General features: G+C 44.0%; 1 protein-coding gene across 7 annotated transcripts in view; it reads left to right on the plus strand.

Moving 5' to 3' along the window:
- KCNMA1 (potassium calcium-activated channel subfamily M alpha 1) overlaps positions 1 to 24,979 on the plus strand; it is a 707,317-nt gene that overhangs the window by 355,008 nt on the left and 327,330 nt on the right. For all 7 annotated transcript variants that reach the window (XM_057735193.1, XM_057735192.1, XM_057735190.1 and 4 more), the window contains exon 3: positions 6,902 to 6,963. In XM_057735193.1, the coding sequence (XP_057591176.1) occupies positions 6,902 to 6,963 (62 nt within the window). The remainder of the gene's footprint in view (positions 1 to 6,901; positions 6,964 to 24,979) is intronic.

A 24,979-nucleotide genomic window follows, 5' to 3' on the forward strand; every position in this document is an offset into this window, starting at 1 on the left:
TTACACAAAGAAATGTAACATGTAAAATTGCTCCTATGCTGAGTGCTCATGGGGCACCTTCCTATATTATGTGGGGAGGAGAGTGACAGTGGAGTTGAGATCTGGAGGATGTCTATGAGGGGAAGCAAATCTTCCATGGGGGAGGACATGCTTGTGCAAAGGCCTTGTGGTTGGGGCGTATGTTTGTGCACACAGTGAATAAGAACGGAAATTTCCATTGATTGGTGTCTAGAGTTGAGAAGAGTGTGAGATAAAGCCAGAGAGGAGGAAGAAGGCGAGAGTTTTCGGAGTCTTGTAAGCTATGTCAGGGATGTATTCTTTCATACCCAAAGCCTTAGAAGTCATCTGCAGCAATTGGTGGGGGAGGGGGTCTTGCCATTTTATATCACGTGTCCTGGAAATCCAGTCCCTTCTACACTGAGTATGGCTTTATAGTATTGCATTTTTGGAAACACCAGATTTGAATGCCAACGAAATCACAGGCATTTTTACTAGGCTTCCTTATATTTGAATAAAGCACAGTTTTACTCTTATCTGGAAGTCCCGTGTATTTTATTTGAATGCTGTAATTCCAAATACCGACTCCTAAAATTTCCTTTTTCTCCTTCCTTTCTTTCGTCTTGAATACATCTATACTTCAACCATTGTTTGGAGTCTTGGTTTCCAGTGAATCCATTTACGGCATTTTTGTGTAAGCACTTACATAAGTCAAATGCAATGCACCAGAATGTCAGGTTGGAAACTTAGGGGGCCTTTGGCTGTTTAAATGGCGCTGTCAAAATATTGGCTTTATACTTTACAAATCTTTTGTTATTTAGGATAACAAAAATACCTTTTTTGGTAGCAAGATTGTCTTCTACTGAGAACCACTAATAGTTCAGGGATGAGAAAAAGATACTACTAATCTTGCCATATAGTGAAGGAAAAAGAAATCCTTCCCTTTTTCCCCTGAGAAAACATTGAGACTCACAGTGTGAGCTTCTCAGGGTAAAACTGGCAGAAACATGGGGTTTTCAGAGACCCACAGAGGCAATAGGAGAGCGGGCTGTGTCAGACCACCACTCAGTGCCCTGTAGCGAAGGCAGAGTCGAGGCATAGACCCAGGAGACAGCAGTTGGTGGTGGGTCTAGGGTTTTAGTTTTGTGAGATGAAAAGCTACAGGGGCAACTAACTGTGCTACTGGAAACAGATTCTGAATCCGAGTGTCCATAGAGTCCTCCCTTGTGATTTTATGAAAGGAGCAAGCCTCTCTGACACAGATCAGTGACACACATTATTGCCATCGTGCTGGATTGATTGTAAGTATCCACAGATGGCATACAGTCGGCATAAAAGAGCTCTGCCTTTTCGAGCCACACGCTTTTCATCTCTCACTGTTTACAGTAAGCTGTCAAGGTCCCCATCGGATAATCATCTTTTCCAATCCCACCATTTCAGAGATTGGGAAACTGAGTCCCAGAGACGTTATGTGATGCGCTCAAGAGTGTGCTGCTTGTTGGGGCGGAGTCGAGATCCAAACCCAGGCGGGCCTCCCGGCTGGAGTCCTATGCTCTCCCTACCACGTGCCAGCCACCCGTGCACCTGGTGTCTGCCCTTTCCTGGACCAGCCAGGTGGATCTGGAGCATCAGGAATTCTCCCTTCATCCTCCTTGGTTTTCCATCCTCCTCTTCCCCTTCCACTATGGGAGTGTGCAGTGGCGGTGGTGTTACTTCTAGGCCCTCTCCTTCCTTGGACATCGCGGATTTGTCTATTTATATGTGTAGCATTTACGAAATTCACGAGGACTCCTGAGTAGTTTAAACTTCTGGATTCCTTGCTCAGGGAGGGCAAAGATCAGGCCTGACTTAGCTATTTCTGTTCTCTGTTTCCCTCTCACGCCCTCTGGGCCTCGTGCAGAGGAGTTCAATAAAGGTTGATTGTAGAGCTGTTAAGTTCGCCAGACCAAACATTATAATTTGGATGCTGGAATGATGTTATCTCTCATAAACAAACCATCCCCAGATTGTTTTGCCTTGGGAGTCCTCATGTCTTTTTTTTTTTTTTATATAGTGAATTTTATTGTGTATAAATTATACCTCAATAAAAAAAGTAATGTGCCTTTGGGATCCTATATCAAAAATTCTTCATTTTCTGAGGGGTCGCTGCTGCCAGTAGCTGGCTAGGCCCCTATCAAACATGCAGTATCATTAATTAGGGTCATTTGTTCTGCTGTGAGCTGAGCAGAATGTGTAAAACCTACTCAGGAGAGAATTAATTCATCCTCCTCTCTGTACTTTTTAGAGTACTCCTAGCACGATTCTCCAAGCCTGCAGGCCTCATACATATGTTCTAATAGGCTAATTGTTAAGGCGACATTTGTAAATTAATCTCTGACTTGAACTAAGTGGTTTTCCCTAATGGGTTTAATTCAGTGACTCCCATTCTTGGCCACACATCAGATTCACTGGAGGAGCTTGTTAAAAATAGAGATACCCAGCCTCCCCCTCACCCCAGCTCTCAATTCTCTGGTCCCTGGGTGAGGTGAGGGCATCTCTGTTTTTTGAGGAAAGCTCCTCAGGTGATAGGATTTTAGTGGCAGCCACCTTTGTGAGCCAAATCCATGTCCGAAGGCTGATACAGCCTCGCGTGTTTGGGATTGAAAGCATTTGGGCCTAAACCTGACAGCTTGAAACCAGGATCTAGAACAGGCAACATCTCTGAAGAGCCAGCTGTCCAGATTCATTCACTTCCGTGTCACATCAATGGGTCTGTCTTTTCCTTGGGGAGCTTCATTACCTGAGGGAGGGTATTCTGTGCTTTGCCATACTGTTTTGCATTTTTCTGAACTTTCTGACACATTTGGAAGGTCTTCAGGGTCTGCTAGAATTTCCATCATGAAGATGGCTGTGACTTTCTCCTCTCTGCCCACCATGTATCACCAGACTTTTTTATATATCATTTCCTTGCTTTTTAAAATTTTTATTATTTATATATTTTTTTTGCCGCACGGCATGTGGGATCTTCGTTCCTCGATCAGGGATTGAACCTATGTCCCTGCATTGGAAGCTCGGAGTCCTAACCCCTGGACCCCCAGGGAAGTCCCAGATCATCAGACTTCTTGTGTCAGGTGTTAGGAACAGGCATTCTTTTAGTGTGCTCTGTGTGTGTGTGTGTGTGTGTGTGTGTGTGTGTGTATACTTGCATGCATGCGTGTATATGTGTTCCTAGTATTCTGTGCAAACACATGTCATGTTTGATCTTGGAGTTTTGAAAATAGATGACTCACAGGCACCATTGTTCCAATGACATTTATCAAACCACTTTTGTTTTTAGGAATCTGGCACTCTGTAAACATCACTGAGGACTCAGTACCACCACACAGCATATAGGTGTTTGCAGTAAACCCAAGAATATGGCAGTTAGCGTTACACAAGGCAGCTTGGTGAACCCAGACTATGAAAAGTTAGGAAGGCTGGCCAGCTCTCGTGACAGGCACAAGGTGTGTGAAGGACTCTTCACCTCGTCCCACATGTCAGACTGTGTCCACACACACTCGTTTGTGACAGTACTTTGTGAAGAGCATGGTCAGTGTAAGGGGTGTTCTTTGACTCAGCTGCTGGAGAGCGAGTGTTTCCTGTTCTCTTTGCTTGGCGTCATCTTACCACATCCCTTGGGCTGCAGTGTCCCTGGTTCTTGGGACTACAGAAGCTCGTGGAAGGATTCCCAGTGGCCCTCCCCTTACTGAAGGGATATTAGAGTAGCCATAACATGTCGGAAGAAGGGGCACTTTGAGAAGGAATTGACTGTTGAGACAAGAATCCCTGTTCCTGCCCTTCCGTAGCTCCTCCATTTATGTATGTCCCAACTGGTCAATATCTTACTATATATTGACTCTACCAGTACCCTACAATTGAGCACTAGTTGCATAATAGCATAGGATTCATCTATGTAAGGGTTACTCCAGAGAAAGAGCATATTTTATGACTCCAAATGGATTTCTTTCTTTTGTTTTTCCTAGGGCCTTATGCATAGCAAATGTGAAATAAATACCTGGATGATTATTTGGGGATGCTCTGTAAGATACCCCTCATCACTTAGGCTAAAATCTAATCATTTTGTATAGTCGGACTGAATTTTTTTATATTTAGAGTAGGGTTCTCAGACAATGGGGTATTTGCCAGAGAGATGACAGATGCAAGATGAGAGAGAACTAGCCCTTTGCTGGGGCCCTGTAGAAGGTTCATCTCTGTTGGATGCCAGTTTTCATGGCCAAATCCAAAGGGTTGATTCAGTTTCTGCAGCACCTGGATCTGGTTGACAGTGTAATCAAGCCTGACGTGATAAAGAGCCATTAGCAAGTTTAAAAGTCACATGCATGGTTGCCTCAATGCTGAGAAGTAGATCCTCCCCCCATTGGTCATCTCGTGCCTGGAGGCGGGGGGTGGGGGATGGGGATGGGACAGTTTGGACACCCTGTCCCGACCTCATTGAGAGAGAGGTCTACCAGCTGAACGTGTGGACCCAAGAATAGGTCCTCTCCTCAGACTCTTCAGCTCCTGGGAGCTATGGAGTCATTTTCCTCCTGGATTTTTCTCCCTCCCTTATCCTATCAGAGCGATGCTGATATTTGAGTTTACATCTGAAGAGGATAGCAAGAGCCCTCCCCTCCTGTCACTGGCTGATTCACTTAAATAAGCTGCACATTATTCCCCATCACAGAGGCCAGACTGAGGCAGCTGGGACACATTAGTGTCAGCTGCTTTGTCCCCCTGCCCCGATGCTGGGAAATCATCACCATTGCAGGAGAGCTTAGATTTAGGGTTCATTTCAGAATGAAGGACATATGGTTTGCAAGAACTTTTTTCCTTTTCCTTTCCTCTTTCCTTCATCTCTCCCCCCCTCTCTCATCCTCTCCCCTCATTGTCTCTCCATCTTTAATGGCCTAAGCTCTGACAGAAGCTCTGCACTCACAGACGCACATACGTACGCACGGAGCCAAACTGACAGAGATTAGTCTTGCATCAACTGTTCATGAATGAAGAAGAGGTCCTTTCCCTCTGACCTGGCCACACCCTTTCTCTTTGCAGCATTTTGAGAATGAGGTCAGGGCCCGGATCTAACTGCTTATGTCTCAGAAATAGCAGCACAGATCAAAATTAATCTTAAGCTATTTGATTTGCTGCCTCATTCAGATAATAGAAGGAAAACCAGAGGCCTGTTGATGTTTTTGTTTGTTATTGTGTATAACTTTGCGAGAAATGAATGAATGAATGAGTGTGTGTGTGAGGGGAGCATCGGAGGTGAACCTGCCAGGGGGATTAGCCCTGGGTTATTACTGACAGACTGCTGGAGTTTCCTTAGATTCAACTGGAGCCTGCTTTAGTTTTTAAAACAAAATGGAAGAATAAAATCAGCCCCAGTGGTGTACTGTTTTAACACTTCCTTTCATAAGAGGAATTCATCAGATGCTATGAAACAACACATTCCTTTCATAATGTCCAGTTGTTTCAACTGTCAGCTGTCTGCTTGGTAGCCCACCATCCATGGAATGGATGTAGCTCCATGGGATTTTGTAACGTTTTAAGGGAATGTGTTTGCAGAGTTCATTTTCTATCAGCTAATTAGGCACATGCGCGCCCACACACATGATCATGCCGAATCGTCACATAAATCAAGATGCACCTCTATCCACCAGCCAATGCCACAGGGACATCAATTTGCAGATGCACCCGAGGAGGCTGACACTTCTGACACCCTTCACCCTGCAGGCCCTTTAGGACAGTAGCACGTCTTTATTTATTGCCCCCTGGCATTGTGTGTGATGGTGGTGTTTATTTTCTGTTCTCAAGCTTCATTGTTGGCTCTTGGCGTCTTTTGTGTTTTTGTACATCCTTGCAGTTGCACTCCTAGCCTCCTCTGTGAAAGAGTCAATAAAGAAATTAGAGTGTTGAGTGAGGACAGACATGCCAGCATCAGCCTCATCTGCATGTGCACTTGATAGACTTTAGCGTGACAGGTATCCTTTGAAGGAGATGCCAAAACTGCCTTTTGTTTCGATGGCAATTCATTGTGAGTGAAGAGTGTAAAGAAGGACAAGGGCTGTCATGTACCTGGCCGAGCGTATTACCTAATTTGCTTTCCTGCATCTAAACGGTCTCCAGAATATTGAGAAGTAATATAACCACACACACCACACACGTGCACCCGCGTGCATGCACACGCACATATACACACATACACATATATGCACATTTATACAGACACCAAACTTGTGCTTTTCGACTAATATGTCTTGTATAGAAATGAAAGTAAGTTAGTGAATTAGTGTTTGTTTAGGGTTGGCAGTAGGAACAGGTATTAACTATTTATGGGCATGAGGGGTCTTACAGGGCTGATGAAAATGTTCTGAAGGTAGATTACAGTGCTGGTTGCACAACTTGGTAAATTTAGTCATGGATTACATTGTACGCTTAAAATGGGTGAATTTATGGTATGTAAATTATACCTCAGCAAAGCTGTTAAAGATTAACATCCCTGTCTTTGAGTTCCTTTGGGGCCTAGATTACATTAATATGAAAAACTGTGTCACTGCAATTTTTTTACCTGCTCCTTTCCCACTAAAGTGTGTTGACTTCAGCTGCAGAGAAGCTGAACCCTGAGATAACAAGGCCAGATAAAATCCCGGTACCAGGGGATACAGAAGTCTGCCCTGACCCCTGTTGGCCAGCAGCGAGGTTGCTGTCCACTGCGATGTGAGGAGCCAAGAGCAGGGTAGGATGTGAGCGCAGCAAGGGGATGACATTGCCAAGAAGGCCCCTGGAAGCACCATGTTTCCCAGCTGCAGCTGCATGTCTCCAAGAAAATAAATAAACATCCCAGCATTCAGCTTTTAAGTGATGGTGTTTTTCTCTTCTTTTGCAGGTTGTCTTAGTCTTTGCTCTCAGCATTGGTGCACTTGTAATATACTTCATAGATTCGTCAAAGTGAGTATTCAAATACGATGTCTTGCCCTCTTTTCTAAAACAATCACAAGCCTTTACATTGCTCAGTTGATATACTTTAACACCAACCTTTGCAAGAGCCTCCTGAATGTGGAGGACATTTAGAGGAAGGCAGGGCTGTCTGTGCTGATTTTCTGAATGGGGAAAGCAAGCTCTCACGAGAAAGACTACTTTGATTATGCTGGTCTAGGAGGATGGGAGAGGAATCTGAAGTCATCAAACCTTTTTGCTGGGTATTACTGCTTTTTAAATAGCTGTTTCCTGGTGCAGTATTTGCACTGAAGATGTCAAGAGGGCTCTGATGTGAATTTGCAACCTCTGAGAGGGTCACAGTGTCCAGCCATTGAGGGTGTGAGCCATTCTTTCCATGGTGTTAGGATCCTTTTCTTATTAGGGTTTCCAATGCTTTACTCTTATTGGAGGTCAGCTTAGAAAGTACGGTGCTATCCTTTGTGCCTGCCAAGTGAGTATTCAGCTGAAACATCACTGGCTGGTGCTTCTTGACTTGTGAAGGTAAGGAGATGGGATGGAGGAGTTGGTGATGACTTCCAGAGGTGGAGGCCTATGGCCATCTGAGAATTCCTATAACAGATGCTCATGCAGACCCCTGGGGTGCCAGCTGAGTGAACTGGTGCTCTGGGGTGAGCCCTGTCTGTGCCACAGACAGAAAAGGCTTTGTAGGAGGCAGAAGAGGGCACTGAGCAGAGCTGCTGGGTGGCGGCCAGTTCTGCTCTGGTTCCTGCAGGTGTCACCCCTTGGTACATCATTTGTTCCAACTATTGTATCGCAAGCTTGAAGCTGACAGCATCTGGGAAACTGGAGCTGAGCTGGTCTGACTCCTTTCTGTGGGGACATGAACCTGACACCTGGATGATGGCCTTGAGCTCTTTGCCTACATTGCCCACAGTGGGAGTGTCTTTGATTCCCTGAACTCTAGCCCTGGTATGCCTGGATGCTGGAGTTTGATCTGAGGAAACCTGCTTGGTATCCCTGTTGGCTCCGAGCCTGGTGTGCCTCCATCCTGAGCATAGTGTTCTTTTTCTGCGGCTCTTTTTCCTGTAGTAATTTCATGCGTGCCTAAACTCTGAATTTCTCAGAGTTACTAGTCACCAGCCAAAGGATTTTGTACATTTGGGTGCCGAGCCAAAATAATGTCAAAGAAAATAAAGAAAATAAAGAAAACATCTCCTCTCATCACCTTTCTCTGGGAACCAGCCACATCTAGAATATGAGCGGTCCTTCAGCCCATCCCCACGCACAAGGCTGGGCTGCCCTTGCCCATGTCAGGTGGAGGGGCCTTTAAAGGTCCTCCAGGAGTTGAGATTCCACACACACTTCCATCAGCTCTTCCTGGCCAAGAAAGAGAAGAGCTTTTTAAGTTTGGAAAACTGCAATTCGTATGTCATTGAAGGTAAGCCCCATTTAAATATCTCCTCTTAATAGTTCTGGATCACATTTGAATTGAACCGAAGATCTTTTAAGGCCTCTGGTCTTATTTCTCCATTTTCTCCCCAGGGATGAGGAGTATTCCCACAAGTCATGGGGTGCATACCCTGCTAACTTCTGTGCAGGGGCTCAGGAAGTAGGTTTGGGCACGTAGTCTGTGAGCCCCAGACAGGCAAACCCCTATGTGGAGGTGAGTGTGGTGATCAGCCAGGAGGACAGATGCCTCGGTGCCCTCTTTCCTTGTCTCTCCCTTTTGCTCCTCTGTATTTCTCAGAAATAAAATGCTCTTGTAAGATGGATTTGAATTGTGTCCTTTTTTACAGTGTCTACTGTGGTGCAGTCTTTTTCTCTGTAGTTCTTGTTGTCCTCAGCTCCATGTGAGAGGATGGAAAGGAACAGAATTCCCCAAGGCAAGATCCTCTTCCCTGGATGCCCTGCACCACCTCTGTGTCCTTTGGATTTAGTTATGATTCTGCTGAGCCTGGGAAAGCCAGCACTGGGAACCCTCTCTGGTTCTAGTTTCTTGTATGCATTTGCAAAGAGTCTATTCCAAGGATGGACCTCTGGTCTTGTGCTCAGCTCTTCCCAGCAAAAATGCCAGGAATCTTACAATCAAGACTGTCCTCACTCTCCCTGGGGACTATTGTGTCCTCATCCTAACCTCAGTCTTGCTTCTCTGTCACTAAACTGTGTGGTTTGGCATAGCGAGGCGTTGTTTATAAGAAGGTCTTATGTTTATTTGTATAACCCTTTCTACTTTTCATTGGAATTACTACATTGGGTTCTGAAGTCAAACCCCAGGAATCTGTCCTGTTGGTGACCTCATCAGCAGAGTCGATACCAAGGGTCTACTGTCTTCCTGGGGAAAGCCAGTAAGGATGCTTACTGTAAGTAATGGGATGAATTAAAGTAGAATCTAAATGTCCTCTATGATAAGCCATAGATTCATTCACAGGAGTAAAAAAAGAACTCACTAGATAAATTATAATCAAGCATAGTAAATAAGATAAAAAGTTCTATCCACATATAAAATGCAAATGAAAAGCAGGTAGAAAAACAGAATGTAAATTCTTAGAATTCATCCCTCCCTTTCATTCAAAACTGTCACCGGTTTTACACACTTGTGGTTTGGCTGGCCATCTGGGCATCTTGGAAAGAGAGTTTTAAACATCTCTTGGAAGTTATGCTAAATCATCATCCTGGAAAAAAGTACCTAGTATTCTTCAAATGAATTTTAGTTAGCATTTATACCCTTCAAATAGATAAATAAAAAGATAATGCATAGGCTTTCCCTTGTATGAACCTAACTGGGCAGACATGGTCCCTGAAATGGCTGGTCTTGGTGAGTTTTAACCAAAATGGTGGGGAATGCCCCAGCAGCACAAGTTCAAGGTGTGAGGCTATCTGACCTAGCCCTTTAAATCGTGCAAGGAGTGCACATTAATATAGAAAACAGGCTCTGTTGGTTGGCTCGGCTGACTCAGTGTCAAGGCAGGCCAATGCAGGTTGTGTGAGTGGACAGGCCGTTCAGATAAATGTCATAATTGGTGGGGTTTTAATATTCTTTACCTTTCAAAGTTTATTTCACCATCAAGAGGCAGTGGGTAAGTCATTTGCAAAGACTTCCTCTCTTACACTGCTTTACTTTTCCATCGTTAAGCCAAGATGGATCTCTGAGCAGGTCTTTTTCATTCAAGGGTTTGGGAAGTGCTTCTTTGGGTCTAATTTTCTTAGAGTGGTCACCACAGAAGAATTACTTGTGCAGCCTCAAGTGATTACTGTCTGGTTGAGATAGATTGTGCTCAGAGCTCCTGGACTGAAAAGCCAAAGAGAATTACATGAAACCGTGTTAACATGGCGCTTCATCATCCCAGCAGTAGACTCTCTAGAAACACCCAAGCAGAGGGAGATGTTCCACACACATGTCACTTCCTTAACAGACACAGAGACGCGTGAAAGCCTGCAACACACAGTAATTCCATCCCTCAAAAGACATCAGATGGCCACATGAGGCAGATACTGTCCTAAAGAACTCCGTTTCTTTTGCCTTCTTTTTTTCCTTCCAGTTCTGAGGTATAATTGACAGACAGCACTGTGTAAGTTACTGTGTACAGAGTGATGATTTGACTTATGCACGTCATGAAATGATTACCCCAGTAAGTTTAGTGAACACCCATCATCTCATATAGATACAAAATTAAAGAAAAAGGGAAAACATTAGTTTTCCCCATGTGATAAGCAAGCACTCCTAGGATTTACTCTCTTAGTAGTTTTCATTCTTTGTAAAGGTGCCCAATTTAAGGCACCCCAACTCCTAATTCTGAAGTCTCTCGATACCAACCCCCCCTCTTACTCCCACATACTCTGATCCTCTGTGACGCAAAGATTTTTAAAAAATTGTACAAGAAGTCAGAAGTGCCCCTAGACACCCTGTGGGTGATAATGTCACTGTTGCTGGTTCCATCCCTGTCTGTTTGCTCCCTTTGACATAGGAACAGTAATTCTTCTCTAATAGATAAAGAAAAAAAAAGACCCAAAGATGTCAGAGTGAGGGCAGGATTCATGGACTGCATAATGCATCAGTTCCTGCTGCTTCTAGAATTTCAAGAGAACGTTGCAAGAGGTAGAGGTTCAGGGCCCTGGCTATTGGCATTTTTTCCAGGGGCATTCTTGGAAGGGATGACTCACCTGTGTGAAGATATTTATTCCTTTGATTCATGTTTAAACTCCACTACTACTTGTGCTGCAGTTAGGTGGATTATGAATATTTAACATTGCATGCGCTGAAAATGAAGGTCAAGTCTGGCTCACTGGTGACTTCGGTGCAGGCTTGTGTCTCTAAAAGGCATGCTCCCTGCTGTGAGCAGAGTAAAGCTGAAAGGTTATACATTGTTAAAATTTTCTTTAATGACTTTATCTGCTCCAAAATGGCTGGTACACAGTGGGGGCACCTGCTGACCTCACTGGTCTTTGCTTTCGGCTTCTGGTATCAGCAGTGCTCTTTTGGGAGGTGTGGACATTAGGAAGCAGGAGGGAAAAGGAGCACACATTTTGGAGACCATCTGATCCAAGGACCAGATTCCAGGCCAACAGTGGTGTTGCGATGTGAAAATGGCCTTCCCCCAGTCCTTAGAATTTTATGTTGGTACTCAGTGATTCATTCATTTTAAATTCATTCATTCATTCATTCATTCATTTGCGACAGCTTCACTGTGATCATGTGGAGTATTTCCCACCACTGTTGAATTTCTCGTGGCTAGGTATGGTTAAGGAGAACTATCTTTAAGATTGTGGTAGAAATTGACCAGATTGTTTTCATAGTCTCTAAAAATAACATGGACAACATTGATGTACTGGGGGATACCCAGAGCTTTAAGAGAACTGGCTAGTTACCCCACCGTTTTCCCTGCCCGAATCTTCACACAGCCAGGCCTCTAATCCCTTTGCCTAGAAATTCTCCTTAAAAGGGAAGAGAGGGCCGCGTGATGGAGGGAAGAGCATTCACTGACCATGTGCCGTGTCGAGGTATAGCGCTGAGCACTTTGAAATGAGTTATATGTCCAGTCTCATTAAATTGTCCTAACAACTTCATAGGGTGGGTACTGTGACCTTCCCCACTTTACAGATGAAACTACAACATTTGCCCCAAACCACGCAGCTAGTAAGTTGTGGAGCCAGGATTTGAATCCACATGTCCAAAGGCATTTCCCTTCCAAGTGTCAGGAAGTAAAATTCCAGATGTGAAAGTGACTACATGGGTTCAGTGAGATGTTGCAAGAGAGGCCACGTAGCCGCGTCCTGCCAACTCATCAGTCTTGTTTTCTCATTTGTTCCCCATCTCCACATTACACACCTTTGGGGCCAAGTCTGCAAGGCAGCTGTGCATACGAGGATCCTGTGACCCTTCTCACTGGGACGTGGGGCATATGGGCCATGTGCTCTCTGATGTCTGTTTGGGCCTTGATTCATTTCTTCCTAGACTATGGCTCAAAAAAGACTTTCTTGTATTTCATCTCAGTGGAGTGGCAGCATTCTGTGATGCAATAAGGTCAAGTTAGCAAAGAACACGGAAAGTTGATTATTTCTTAAGGGCCCCTCCCACTTAAAGGATTCTTTCCCAGTGGAAAGCCCCTTTGCCCTCCCCATCCTTACCTAGTTCTCTGAGCCTGTTATTTGGCAGACTAAAGTAGATAACCAGAGAGGCCCTGCTTGCCCCATTAGTTTCTTTTATCTCTTTAGAGCGTTGCAGGATGTAGTTGATTTGCTATATAGTTTTGCACTTTGTGCTTACAAAGTTAGTGCATTGTGTACATATCAAATCAGTGGACCTTAGGGAAATTTGATCCCAAGGAGGTTTCTGTGGAGGTTTTTGAAACCATGTAAGCTATCCAGCTTCTGCCTCCTTTCTTATTACCCACCGTGCACACAGGTGTTGACCTCCTAGCAGGCATCTGGCAGAGCTGTGGGGACAGTGTAGGTTACTTCCACGACAGTGCATTGTAACCTGTTAAGGACTTGAATGCTACTTTCACTGTCACCATTAGCACACCCCTGTCCCACAGCTGGGCAGCCCGTGGCATCGAGAAGGAAGTTCACCATTTTATTCTTTTTTTTTTTTTTTTAACATTTTATTTTATATTGAAGTATGGTTGATTAACAATGTTGTTTTAGTTTCAGGTGTAAGAAAAGTGATTCAGTTATACACATACACGTGTATCTATTCTTTTTCAAATTCTTTTCACATTTAGGTTGTTATGTAATATCCCTGGCAGTCCAGTGGTTAGGGCTCTTCGCTTCCACTGCAGGGGGCACGGGTTCGATCCCTGGTCAAGGAACTAAGATCCCACACGTCGTATGGCATAGCCAAAAAGTATATAAATAAATAAGTAAATAAATATCAATCTCATCTGAAAACACCTTCACAGAAACAGCCAGAATCATTTTTTCTGGACCCAGCTCCTTTATGGAACCTAGTCTTTCTAGGTAGTGTTCTGAGAAGTTTGCTCCAGCTATCTGCCTTGACACCCTTTTCGAGAAGTCGTGGCATGCATTTAACCTTTGTTGAGGAAGTCAACACAAATCGCTGTGTGTATAAAGCATCTCCCTATTCTCTCTTTTTCCTTTTTAAATACTCACCCCCAATTTTCTCCATCCCTCGCTGACATTTTTATTGCCAGGTTTTGGTTTGGAAAATTATGGGTAGGGAAAGTTCAAGGGCAGGATGTTCAGAACAGCACTGCACATCTGTGAAGGGAGCACAACAGGAGAGCCAGCAGCTGTTGAAAGAATGGCATGTCAGATGGTGGAGGAGGCGAGCCCACTGCAGGCTGGGGGAAGAGGAGATGGCTTCAGGGCAAAGAGGCTGTAAATAACTCCCAATGGGAAGTCCTGTGCCCTTTCAGAATTTAACCTTGAATGGCAACCCTTGATTCTCAGACCTGGGAGCAACCTGAACTCAGCCATCCTCCCTCATCTGGTTTTGCAAATTGCCCTTCTTTCATCAGTGGGCTGTAAACCTGGTAGAGAAGACAGGTGGAGAATATGCGGAAGAGGGTAAGGGCTCTTGCTCCTTCCATCTTCCATGTTGTGCAGTGTCTCAGCTTCCTTGCTTACTTCCCACTGTGCGGGAGACACAGAGTTACCACATGTGACAGCCCCTAGAAGCATCAAGGGAACTGCTCATCTTTGGCATTTCCTGAGGCAAAAATCAAGGGCAGCTAGGAGCGGGAAGGAAGATGGAACTAGACCTTCCAGGTTTGCTGCAAAAGACAACTTTAGAATACAAAGCTAGAACTTGAAGAGGCTTCAGAGTCCACCTAGTAACTCTGATGCTGAGAGCCCTCAGCATCCTATCCTGCTGAGTGAGGGCTGAGTGACCTTCTCAAGGTCACCCAACAAGCCAGGGGCTAAACTAGAGCCAGAAGTCAGAGCTCTTGCCTCCCAGTTTGGTCACTTTTCTATTTGATCTTTTGGTTTCTTTGTACTAAATAAAAAATGAATAAAGATGTGATAGGGAACATGACCCATTGAATAGCAAAATCAATAATGACTGTTTATGCGATTCTGGAGTTTCAAGCTGTCATCGTGGAGGGAAATTTAGGGACACGGAAGAGAACAAAGATAATCCCAGGTGAAAAAGACCAAACCCAGCCAAGTGGGTGCTTGGGATTAGTTTATTTCATCCCCATTGGCAAGAGGCTTTGAATTTCTTGATTTTATGGTCCTGCTTCTCTTATTTTTTTCTTTTTTTTTTTCTGTACTATTTCAGAGGGGAGGTAAGAGTTCAGCTCTGTTGTGGAAGGTTGACAAGGCTGAATGCATTGGTCTGGCCTGTTTGGAATTTGTTATACACAACTTTTGAGGACATTTTGCCCCACTGCTCATTTGTTTCTCCTGTGAAAACACTATCTAAGTATGTCTATAAATCCATATCTACCCTAGCCTCCAAAGTTAAAATGAATTATTTCTTCTCTTTTCACTACACTCTAGAATTTAAAAAGAAAACCTTGGATTATCTGACACTCTCTTAGCCCTCTGGCTTTTTTTTTTTTTTTTTAAAGAATGATTGTTTCAGGGCAAATGAAGAAGATGCATTTGCTTTCAGAGCTAGTTAGTTATTTATGTCTTCTGCAAATTAACATGTGTTTATATCACCAGAGGGCTGGATCTTCTCCCCATTGCCCGGCTCTGGTCTTTACCTAGAGCCACAGCCAGACATACATTCAGAAACTGCCGAGAGACCAGCGTGGAAGCCAGCTGGAGGGAAAGGTTAGAGCTCAGAACAGTTTAATCCAAACGCAGGGGCAGAGCTCATGCTTACCACAGCCATGGTTGTGCTGAGGTATGGTGTTGACTGCTGCAGCTTCATCATAGGGTTTATGGGCTGCAGACAGGAATGGAGATGTGACCTCTGCCTTTGCTTTTATTCCTCTTGTCTTTCTTCCTGACAGCCTGACAAATTGAAGCTTTGGGGAGACCTTGGTCAGTGATGAGTCATCGTGGTATAAAAATAGAATCCCTTGCAGCAAGTCCCTTTGGGACTTTTTGGACATACATGTCACTGTTCCCAGAATTTGGGAGAAAGGCATGTGTGTGTGTTTGTATGTGTGTGCATGCATGTGTGTGCGTAGAGGACAATCCTGTCCCATCTATAAATGGATGGGAAATCATAGCATGGGAGGATTGGCCACCAGTATCATCATAATTACAGAGATGGGGCTGAGAGCCATGTGCCTTAAAGGTATCAATCAGGTAATAGATATCTATTAAGTACTGATTGTGTGTAAGACATTTTTTTAGGTATTGGGGGATTTCAAATACTATGTAAAGGCTAGATTTTTTTTCCATTAAGATGTTTAAATTATATATATTTTCACAAGGGTCAGGAATTTCAGTCATAAATATATGAAAAATGAGGTAACAAAACAAGATAACAAGTGAGGTATCACTAAGCTATATATCATCAATTTCTAATATGAGCTTTGCTAACAATAAGTGCTGAAGGTTCAGAAGCTGAAAAGATAGCTGGATCTTATAGAGTGTTTTGGCTCTGGGGAGATTTTGAGTTAAGGAGACAGAAAACTCAGTCTCCCCTTAAACTCTAGGAACCCATAAAAGAGGCTCTTATTATGACGCAGGCTTCAGCCTCTTGGATTTTGTTTGCAGTGTGTGTTGAGTCCAGCGAAGCCCTGCCTTGAAATCAGCCACCAAGATTAAGGATTGAAAATGCTTTCAGGATGGCATAACAGAATCAGAAACGCAAACGGTCTCTGGTGGCAGTAATACCTAGTCTCCAATTGCACCTGATGGAAACCTTTGGACACTTCTATTTAGAAATTTCCAGAAGTGGCTGGCTGAAAGGCATCTGCTCCATCTTTTTGAAACTGAGGGCAGGGTGTAATGTGCCTCACGGGCCTCATTTACGAACTTGCTACATGCAGAACATCTAGGGATGTGGTGGGGACAAAAGTTATGGCTAAGCGAGGCCATGCTATGGCAAACCCACCACGGCTCAACTCGAGATGCTGGTCTGGAGACCAGCATTTGCCTGCAGGGCTACCTTGTGATTTTCATGGGCTGTAGGTACTTTTGCCTTCTTGGGTCCGTTTCTCCATAAAGAATATTAAAAGTTATATTTTACTACTGTGTTCATATAAAGATGAATATAATCCAGGATAGAGTCATTATGACCTATTCTTTATTATATTTATTTTTTTTCCTGATTTTAAAGAAATTGGAATTTAGCCATTTTTGTGGGTCACTAGAAGTATGGTGGGCCCTCGGCACTGTGCCTGCAGTGCCTGATGGAGAAATTGGCTCTCTTTCTTCCCTTCCTGTCAGCCCCAACCGTCTGGAAATTTTCACAGATAAGAAAACATGCCCAGAGACAGATGCCTTATACCACAGTCCTCCCAGTGTCATCTAATTGTTTCAGATGAGAAAATAAAAATACTCCATTTCAAACCATGTCTTGTGACCTGGCTTTGGGAAACATTAACATCAGCAACCCATCACTTAATAAAAACTGACACCCGTGGATATGTCAGTTTCTAAAGGAAAACCTAATAATCTTGCTTTTCTGATGAGTTTTAGAGACACATGTGCTTTGTCCATTCTTATATCTGAAAATGAGTCTTGCCAGTGTAAGAGGTCTGTGCACGGAAAGTACCACAGTAAAAAAGAACATTTCCTGCACTGAGGTTTGCAAGCTCAAGTAGAAAGGGATGGACAGATGTTAGAAATGAGATAAGCAGATATGTGAGGACCAGGGTGAGCTTGAGAGCTTGAGCCTTCCCTGAAATGACTTCCCAGCTCCGGCTGATTATCCCCAAGCAAAAATGCATACTTCTGCAGGCAAATCTTCCCACATTTCGAAGAAAAGAGAAGAAACTGGGCTTTCATGTTGAATCTTCAGTGTTAAAATACTACCCACGACTCCACCACTTTTAAAAGTAGTCTACAGGCCAAATAAAACATCTCCGCAGGCCAGATTTGGGCCTCCCGTTTTCAATCTGTATTCTAAACTGTCTTTCTTTCTGGTCTTGAATTAGCTCTGCTCCCTGAGTGCCAGAAAATGTTCTTAACTCTTGGTCCTCTGTCTCCCAAAAAGGGGCCCTTTGCTCTCCATGGTGAGGAGTCCTTGGTCTCTGTACGCCTCGGCTTGTTTCCCATTTAACACGTTAAGTGAATGTCCACCTTTCTCTAGGCAAATACTGTATGTCAGAGCAGTAAATCACCCACAACTTACTGTAAATCCCCAAAGCCACATATCACTAACTCTACGTCATCCCTGAAAATAATGTTGTTAGGACCTCATAAACATACACTCTGTTTATTTAAGAACTGCAAGAGCTTTTTAAACATGGTTGCTAAGTCACAAGAGTGTTATTTTCCAGGACATAAATGGAAGTGAACCTAACCCCCTTAAATTGTCAGATTCTTTATAAGAAAAGAGGTCCAAATCTGTCTGTTCTATTAGTGTATTAACTTGACCAAAACAGAGTTGATTATATCAATACTGTGTGTCAGTGTTGATAATTGCTTGAGATGATTTTCTGACTTAGTTGGCTAAATGGGCACATTGTATGAAACTTGGTTTAATTTCTAATGTATGTGGGTATAAAAGCATGCGTTAACATAGATAAACCCTGGCTGTAGTTTCATCAACCTTAAAATTCCCAATTTGCTAAGCATTAGCGTCACCTGAAGAAATTCTTATGCTATGGCCCCTTCAAAAACAAAATCAAAAGCATGTCTGGACCTTTCTTCCAGATATGGTCTCAAGTCCAAGCTATATCTCCATCTCCTGACTTTTCACTTTTTACATGGACACTTGGCAGTTAATATTAGGGTAGCGTTAGGCTCTGCTTCAGTATAGAACTCAGAGCTCAGATGTTTTCAGAGCTGAAAAAGAGATGGCCATTCAATTATGATAACCCCAATTCCAGTAGTGCTGCTTCGTCATTCTGGCGTCCAGATGGAAAATACTCATACTGTCTTTCATCTATCATGATTCTCTCAGGAGGAAACCATAGGTAGGACTCCTGGGTCTACTTATTAGATGTTGGAATCTACACTAAGGCACTTGTCCTTCTCAACAAGGATACTCTACCCACGTTCCTATTCATGCAGACATCCTATTCGGACAGAGTCCCCATCTCTTCATTTGAGAGCTGGTGTTTTTTACCTCATCATCCTCGCAGCCCCTTCAGAAAGTGCAGAAAATGAACCCAGGGCCCAGTTTGAGATACACTTGATCTTGATGCCCTAGAGGGAACTGCAGGGTCCATATGTAGAGAAAGGTGAAGAACATGATGCTATTAGATGACTCCACTTGGCACATACTTTCTCCTCTAGCATCAGGAGGAAGTGGGCGAGGAGTGCATTAAGGATTTTGCCCTCTTCATAATGGCACAAACAGGAATAATAAGGCAAGGTCTGCAAAGAGCAGCATTAATAATTGAGATGTGCTCCTGGCAGCCATGCAGCCTGTCTGTGCCTTCAAGCACAGTCTGTTTTCAAGTACGTGGTGATGCTGGGGGGTAGGCAAGGAGGGGGCACACGGTGCCTATGTGTCTCGCGCATGCATGTACATGTGCTTGGAGAAGGTGCGAATGAGTGAGAGTTGGGAGCTACAACAGGTGAAATTTTAGAAAGCACTGTGTGTAGATGACCAGGTATGATGGTGGTAGTAGTTCTTTTGTGGGTCAGGCACCCTTTTGGGGATTTAATGAGCGCCATAGGAATTTTTGCTTGCTAGTTACCCTCCAGTTAGTCCACGGACCCAAAGCTAAGGATTCCTGCTCTGTAGGGTTGGCTTCTCTGCTCACTTACTCCTGTTTCTTCTGCCATTAAGATCACGTGACAGGACTTCCTAGGTGGCGCAGTGGTTAAGAATCTGCCTGCCAATGCAGGGGACATGGGTTCGGGCCCTGCTCTGGTAAGATTCCACATGCCACGGAGCAACTAAGCCCGTGCGCCACAGCTGTTGAGTCTGTGCTCTGGAGCCCGTGAGCCACAACTGTTGAGCCCGTGTGCCGCAACTATTGAAGCCCGTGTGCCTAGGGCCCATGCTCCACAACAAGTGAAGCCACTGCAATGAGGAGCCCACGCACCACAGTGAAGAGTAGCCCCCGCTCGCAGCAACTAGAGAAAGCCCATGTGCGGCAACGAAGACCCAACACAGCCAATAAAATTAATTAATTAATTAATAGAAAAAGATCACGTGACAGGCAGAGGGCAGTCTTCATACCCAAAGATTAAGCAGAGATTGACTGGGAACCCTCCCCTTCCTGGCATACAAAACACGTCTCAGTGTTTGTCTCTCTGCAGTGTATGTCATTTTTTGGGTCATGCCTGTTCCCCCACTGCTTCTGAAAGCTTGAAAATGTAGGGGCAAGGCTAATGAGACTAGGGAAGGAAGCCCTAGACCCCCCGCCCCCCCAGCTGTTCCTTTAATACCAGACGATGCAGAAAGCAGCACATAAAGTGAGATGGGTCTATAGGGCAGAGCCTAAACACTCTTTGTTTTCTGCATCTCTTATACATTGTGGGTTAGCACCTGTTTTTAGGGGAAATTGTCTTCCTTGAGCCGTGAGTCAGAGATGCAAATAATCTCCAGGCCAAACCATTCTTTCTGAGACCCAGCTCTGGAGCACAAGGACCTGGGCACCGTTGGGGTATGCAAACAGATGCAGAAAGCAGCTGCCACCTCTCTGCGAGGCTGTGACTCTTCCCCACCACTGGAGAGTCTCCAGGGACCATTGTGGGCACATCTGACCAGTCTTCAGGCCAGTTTGACAGAAAGCAGAACGGCTCCTGAGAGAAGCCCCATCTCCTCTGCATTCCCTCCGTCCTCCCAATTTCTTGCTGCCCTCACCTGTCTCCAAGCCGGTCGACTGTGACAGTTTAATTGGTGTAGGGAAGGCGGGGCGGGGAGAAGCAGGCACGGGTGACTGGTGTTCTGGAAGAAGGAGATTCCCCGGAGATGAATGAGGGGAACTGTGACAGACAGGCCTGAGAGAGTTGCGTGCAGGCAGAAGGTCACTGACCCTTGCTGGAGAAGAGCACTGAGTGAGGAGGGAACTTTTGCCAGCTCCCTCCCCCGCAAGCTGCCTGGGCCAGGACTGTACGGTCATACGTGTTGTCGATGCCCCATCTGCTGGGGAGCAGGGAGGTCGGCTGGGAGGCTCTGGCTGGGAATGAGAATGGGTAGAAAGGAAAGGCAGTGCTTCCCAGTGGTTAGCAGCAGGCTCTGGACTCAGACCTTCATGGGCTGTACCCTGCTCTACCACTTTAGTGCCGTGTGTCCTTGGGCAAGCTGGTTAACCTCTCCCCGCTTTGTGACATGGGGTGGAAATGGTGATGAGGGTTGATGATAATACCTTCCATGGATCAGTGTGTGGAAAGAATTAGGCAATGCTTGTCAAAGCTCATCCTACACTGCCCAGCATGAAAGTGGCCAAAAAAGTATTACATGTTATTGTTGTTGTCCTTTGGGGGTTTGTTTTGAAACTTTTAATCAGATCTTTAAAGAGACAAGATAGGAACACATTAAAGTGAAGGGAAAAAAAAACCAAGATGTATTGCAAAACAGTGATGTGATTAATTATCATGGTGGTGGGCAAGACCTGAGTGTCTTAAAACTGCAAGTCTCAACTCATTGCTGATTTGTGAAAGCATTTGAGTGGGCCACAGCAAGCATCTTAAAAGCAAGGCGATTGAACAGGCTTAGATAAAAATACTGCTCAGGAAGGTCAATGTGATTTTATGAAAATTTTCTTTCAGTTCTATACACAGATCTCTATATACTGTATAAACATAAGTGTGTACTGGTTTGTGATATAAGAAGTATTTCTTCCTGTGGGTTTTGCTAAAAAGTAGTTTGAGAAACAATAGCTTTGAGTCCAGAAGAGTGCACGCTTTCTGGGCTGCAGTAATTTAGGACATCTTCAGGGAGGAAGGGAGACTGGGTCTGGGTCCCCAGGCATGGGTGGAACTTAGATAATACAGAAGAAGGGGAGAAGGTGAGAGGTCCACAAAACCACTCACTTCTGACACCAACTGCAAGCTCAGGGAGCTCCCTAAACCATCCCCAGCTTTGATAATTTGTTAGAAGGACCACAGAACTCATTGAAAGCTGTTAAGCTCACAACCAGTTTACTACAAGGAAAGGATACAGATTAAAATCAGCCAAGGGAAGAGGTGAACAGCGCAGACCCAGGAAAGTACCAAACACAGAGTTTCCACACTGTTCTCTCCCTTTAGAGTCATGACAGTGGCACTTTTCCAGCATGGATGTGTGACAACGTGCGAGGAATTCTGCAGACCTGGGAAGCTCACAGAGCCTCAGTGTTCAGAGGTTTTCATGGGACTCAATCGCATAAACCTGAGTGACTGCTCACGTGGCTGACCTTACTCTTCAGCCACTTTGGAGCTTGACAGATTCCACGTGACCCAGAGCCTCCACTCTATATCACACTGTTGGACTTTCTCATGTAGTTTACCACCCTACCCCCGCTCCCAATCCTACTGTTACCACCTGGCTGACCCAAGACCCCCAGGCAAAGACTTTGTTCAGACATGACATCTTAAGGCTGAGAGGTTGCCTCCCAGCAGCCGAGGGCCAAGGGCAGACTTCTCTTGGGCAAGGCTGACGTCTTTACAGCAGAATCAGTGAGGGGCCTGGGCTGCTGGAGGAGGGGTCTCTGTTGTAGGAGGTTGCGAGTGGGTGCTTTGATCACATGCATGAATAGCAGAGGAGAGGGAAACACAACTTTACAAAATGTGGTGTTTCCAGGGTCTGTACTGTCAGCCAAATCACCATCAAACACGATTATGCCGCCCCTGGGTCCCCGCCTGCACCCAAGCTGAGTAACTTGTCCGGTGAGCCTGCAGCTGGTGAAATGAAACTGGACTCAAGAGCCAGGAAGGGGGCTGCTGGATGCACGCTCCCCACGCGACTGAGCTGCACCAGGCACAGTGGGCCTCTGGTTTGACCCCATTTGCTGCCATCTCAAAGTGACCAGGACTCTTCCTGTGCCCTGTTCCTTTGCAGACCTGATGAATGGGCCTCCAAGTGCCCTCGGCAGCTTTGGTGAGGGGAACATCTGTCTCCCTGCTCCAGTTTAACTTCCCTACCGTAAGGCTTGATGAGGTCAAAACCAGAAAACACTGAGACCTCAAGCTGGGGATAAAATGCAGATCCGGTGCTTTCATCAAGCCATGCTGCCCCCTTGCCACCTGACAAATGAGACAATCTCCAGCCAGGGACAGTCTGTAATTGTGCAATCAAATTAACTTGGATTTCAGCTTAATGAAGTGCTTAATGTCCCGAATGAGGCCGAGCCCTAATATTTAGAGAAGCAAACTGGACCCCAGGAAGGCAAAGAACAGCCTTCAGTTAATGCCTATTAGTATTAATTGTGCTTGCAAAATAAACCTTTTCAAAAATTCATCCTCTCATGTGAGGAAATCCATTAGCACCTAGTTTTGCTGTATTTTTGCTAAGGGGTTTTTCTGCTGTGGCTCATAAACTGGACAGTGGAAAGAACATTTTACTGGAAATTTCTGCTGAACTCTACATCCTAGGGCATATTTCTTAACTTCGCAGGATCTCAGCCTTCTCAATTGGACAATAAGAAAAGTCCTCCTCTCTCTGCAATTCCTATTTTTTTCCCCTAGAAGTGTTTTGTTGTAGTAAACAACTGATACTCTGGAGGCAGGTAGACTTGGTTACAAATCCTGACTCTGTCACTTACCAGCTGTGTGATCTTGGGAGAAAAAATAACCTCTCTGAGTCTTTGTTTCCACAGCTGTAAATATGGATAATAATCATTCCTCCTCCTTAGTTCTGAGAACAGTAAATGAGACACTGCCCACAAAGCACTTACTACAGGACATAGGACATATTGGCACTTATTAAATCTGATGATGATAATATAAATGTGAGATTATTTTCCGCATGAATTATACATCACTAACTTGGTCTCAGTAATTTTTATTTCATTAAGATGATGATTTCCCGCTTGTTTAGAAAATGACTGATGATTCAGTAATTAACTCAATAAATATTTATTGAATGGCTATTATGTGCCAGGCACTACATTAAGCACTAGGCACTTACCAATTGTAGTGTCAGAGGGAGACAGGCAATAAACATGTCAACAAACAAATAAAAAAGATAATTTAAGTTGATGATCATTTCTGGGAAGAAAATGAAACTGGCAATGGGAAAATCAGGCTTTCTTAGCTTCTTTTGTGTTGAGAACTCCTTTGGTGGTCTCGTGAAGACTATGACCCTACCTTTCAGAGTATTTATAAATGCATGATGTAAAAGCATTGGATTATAAGAAAACCAATTATATTGAAATACAGTTATCAGAATATAAGAAACAACTTCATTATTGAGTATGTGTGCTTCTTGATTAGTGCATTATCATCAAGACCAAGAGCAACAGTTCTAATACACCCCTATAATTTTAAAGTAGGATTAATATAAATGACATTTTGAGATATCTGCATCAATTATAATCGTATATGTAAATATCTTGGATTTTTATTGCTAACAAAGTCAGAAGTATCATTAATACTCTTCTAGTTTGTTGCTCACTTGTGTGTGTGTGTGTGTATGATATATATGGAAATGCCAAATTTGAGTTAGAGTTTCATAAAAGTAAAGATGTAATTTTTCTCATCCAAGTTCATGGACTTCCTGAATATTATCCAAGGACTTCTTGGGACTCTTTGGCCCCTGGGTAAGAATCTTTGGAATAGAGAGTGATTTGTGATGGGAGGTGAGCTGTTTTACTGAGAGATGAATCGTGATATCTGCTTTTAAAAAGCCATTCTGGACATAGAAATTAACAGAATAGAATTGAGGGTTCAGAAATAAACCTATACATCTATTAGCTAATTTTTAATAAGGGTGCCAAAATCATTCAATGGGGAAAGAATAGTATTTTTTTTAAAAAGGTGCTGGGACAACTGGATAGCCATTTGTAAAAGAATGAAGTTTGACCCTTACTTTACATCATATACAAAATTAACTCAAAATGGATCAAAGACCTGATGTAAGGGCAGAAACTGTTAAACCTTTAGGAGAAAACATAGAGGTCAACTTTTGTGGCAGCAGATTTGGCAATTACTTCTTAGGTATGATACCAAAAACACAAGCAACAAAAGAAAAAAAAAATAGATCAATCGAACCTGATCAAAATTGAAAACCTTTGTGTTTCAAAAGACACTACCAAGAAGTGAAAAGACAACACATAGAATGGGAGAGTATATTTGCATATCATATATGTGACAAGAGACTTGCGTCTAGAATACATAAAGACCTCTTACAACTCAGTAATAAAAAGACAACCCAGTGAAAGCATGAGCAAACGACAGATATTCACCAGCACCTGTCATCAGGGAATTGCAAATCAAAACCACAGTGAAATACCACTTCACACATACTAGTATGGCTGTAATTAAAAAAATAGCTCATAACAAGTGTTGGCAAGGGTGAAGATGTGGACAAACTGCAGCCTTTGTAAATTGCTGATGG

Source organism: Hippopotamus amphibius, chromosome 5 (genome assembly GCF_030028045.1).
Source record: "Hippopotamus amphibius kiboko isolate mHipAmp2 chromosome 5, mHipAmp2.hap2, whole genome shotgun sequence".
Classification (NCBI taxonomy): Eukaryota; Metazoa; Chordata; class Mammalia; order Artiodactyla; family Hippopotamidae; genus Hippopotamus; species Hippopotamus amphibius.